Below are 1,666 nucleotides of genomic sequence, written 5' to 3'. Positions count from 1 at the left end.
TAACCCTTTGAAGACTAAAATTCAAGTTCAACTTGCATCTTTTAATAATGACTTCTTTTTTTTTTATTTATTTAGGAGTCTGCCTTTCATTTATTAATATTTTCTACTTCTGTTTTTCCATTCTTGATTACAGAAATACATTCTGATGAGAGGAAATGGAAGTGTGTTAGAGGTGCACTTTACCATAAACCTTAGTACATTTTATTTTTAAATCCTAACTCTGGTTTTACTTCATTTACTGTATTTAATTCTCTCGCTAGTGTCCAAAAAATCAACATGTCTAGCAAAAAGGCAAAGACGAAGACCACCAAGAAGCGCCCTCAGCGCGCCACTTCCAATGTGTTTGCCATGTTTGATCAGTCGCAGATACAGGAATTCAAGGAGGCCTTCAACATGATCGACCAGAACAGGGATGGCTTCATTGACAAAGAGGACTTGCACGACATGCTCGCCTCCCTTGGTAATGGCACTGTGCTGTCTATGCTTGCCAAGCAAATTTGTGCTGTCATAATTAAAATACTGAGTGTGGGATACGAGACGTGTCTCAGTTTGTATGACGCTATTGACATTACTTTTTAGTTTGAAAGCTAAACCAAATCTGAATCCCTTTCTTTGCAGGAAAGAATCCAACGGATGAATACCTAGATGCCATGATGAATGAGGCTCCAGGCCCCATAAACTTCACAATGTTCCTCACAATGTTTGGTGAGAAGTTGAATGGCACCGACCCGGAAGATGTAATCAGGAATGCTTTCGCTTGCTTTGATGAAGAGGCAACAGGTACGTGGGTGAAACTCAGCTGCTTGGCAGGGCTGTGGCTGGGTTTTTATGTTGTTTATTTTGGTTTCTAAATAGTATGCTGATTTTCACACTTTTAGATATGGAGCATGTAATCCTAGATGGCATGTTCTACCAAGTAATGAGAATTTGACTTATTACTGAGTGAGAGTAAAAGCTGTCTGGCTGTTCTGTGTCAGTACTGAGGACTGGGAGTAATGTTCTTCTGTAAGACTTTGAAGAAGAGTGTTTTAACAGTGTGTATGTTCCTCAAAGTGCAACTCAAGAGGAATTCGTATTGGTAGTGTGTGATTTTCTATGGTGTTGAAAAGGTAACAGTGTGAAATCTTTCTTACAACTGAGTTTGTCCTCCCTCTGGACGAGGTCTGAGATGGATCTGAATTCTGAAGTGTTTAATATTTCAAGACAGGCTGTCCAGACTTTGTGCACTCTTTTGAACCCTTATCTTGCAGAGTGTCCTTTATGGCTCTGATGACAAATGCCATGTGTTGTGCCCTCACCCACAGCTCAGTTTGTTTTCACATCACAGGAAGGGCTGTAGCCTTAGTGGTCTAAAGATAAAAACCGGGTGGGGTCTAGAAGGCAGAAATGACAGATTGGACGGACTTGCGTGGCAAGATGAGGAGAAGGAGGTAAACAGAGAACTCAGTTTTACTACATCAGACTTTCAAGCTTGCGCCTGTAATCTAGAGGTTAGAGTTTATGCTTTTATTTGTGTATTCACATAGGTTAAGATTCCTGGGAAGTGTGTAATAACTGAGGATGAATCGTTAGGGCAGTTCTGCAGAACTACAGAGTATCAGCACTTTGATATGTTGTGAGTGTGTCTTGCTAGTGCGTGCTGAAATTATGTATCCTCTGTACTGGA

At 40.6% G+C, this 1,666-nt stretch overlaps 1 protein-coding gene across 2 annotated transcripts in view; it reads left to right on the top strand.

Annotated features, from left to right (window-relative positions):
- The first annotated feature begins 264 nt into the window (after positions 1–264).
- Positions 265–1,666, top strand: part of LOC103806365 (myosin regulatory light chain 2, smooth muscle minor isoform) — a 4,544-nt gene continuing 3,142 nt past the window's right edge. Inside the window, exons 1-2 of one of the 2 annotated variants that reach the window (XM_009079051.1) lie at positions 265–460; positions 619–780. In XM_009079051.1, coding sequence (XP_009077299.1) covers positions 277–460; positions 619–780 — 346 coding nt within the window. In that variant the 5' untranslated portion in view covers positions 265–276. The remainder of the gene's footprint in view (positions 461–618; positions 781–1,666) is intronic. The other variant, XM_009079052.1, reaches the window with a different exon arrangement.

Source organism: Acanthisitta chloris, unplaced genomic scaffold (genome assembly GCF_000695815.1).
Source record: "Acanthisitta chloris isolate BGI_N310 unplaced genomic scaffold, ASM69581v1 scaffold31967, whole genome shotgun sequence".
Lineage (NCBI taxonomy): Eukaryota > Metazoa > Chordata > Aves > Passeriformes > Acanthisittidae > Acanthisitta > Acanthisitta chloris.
This window is presented reverse-complemented; position numbering and strand designations above follow the sequence as displayed.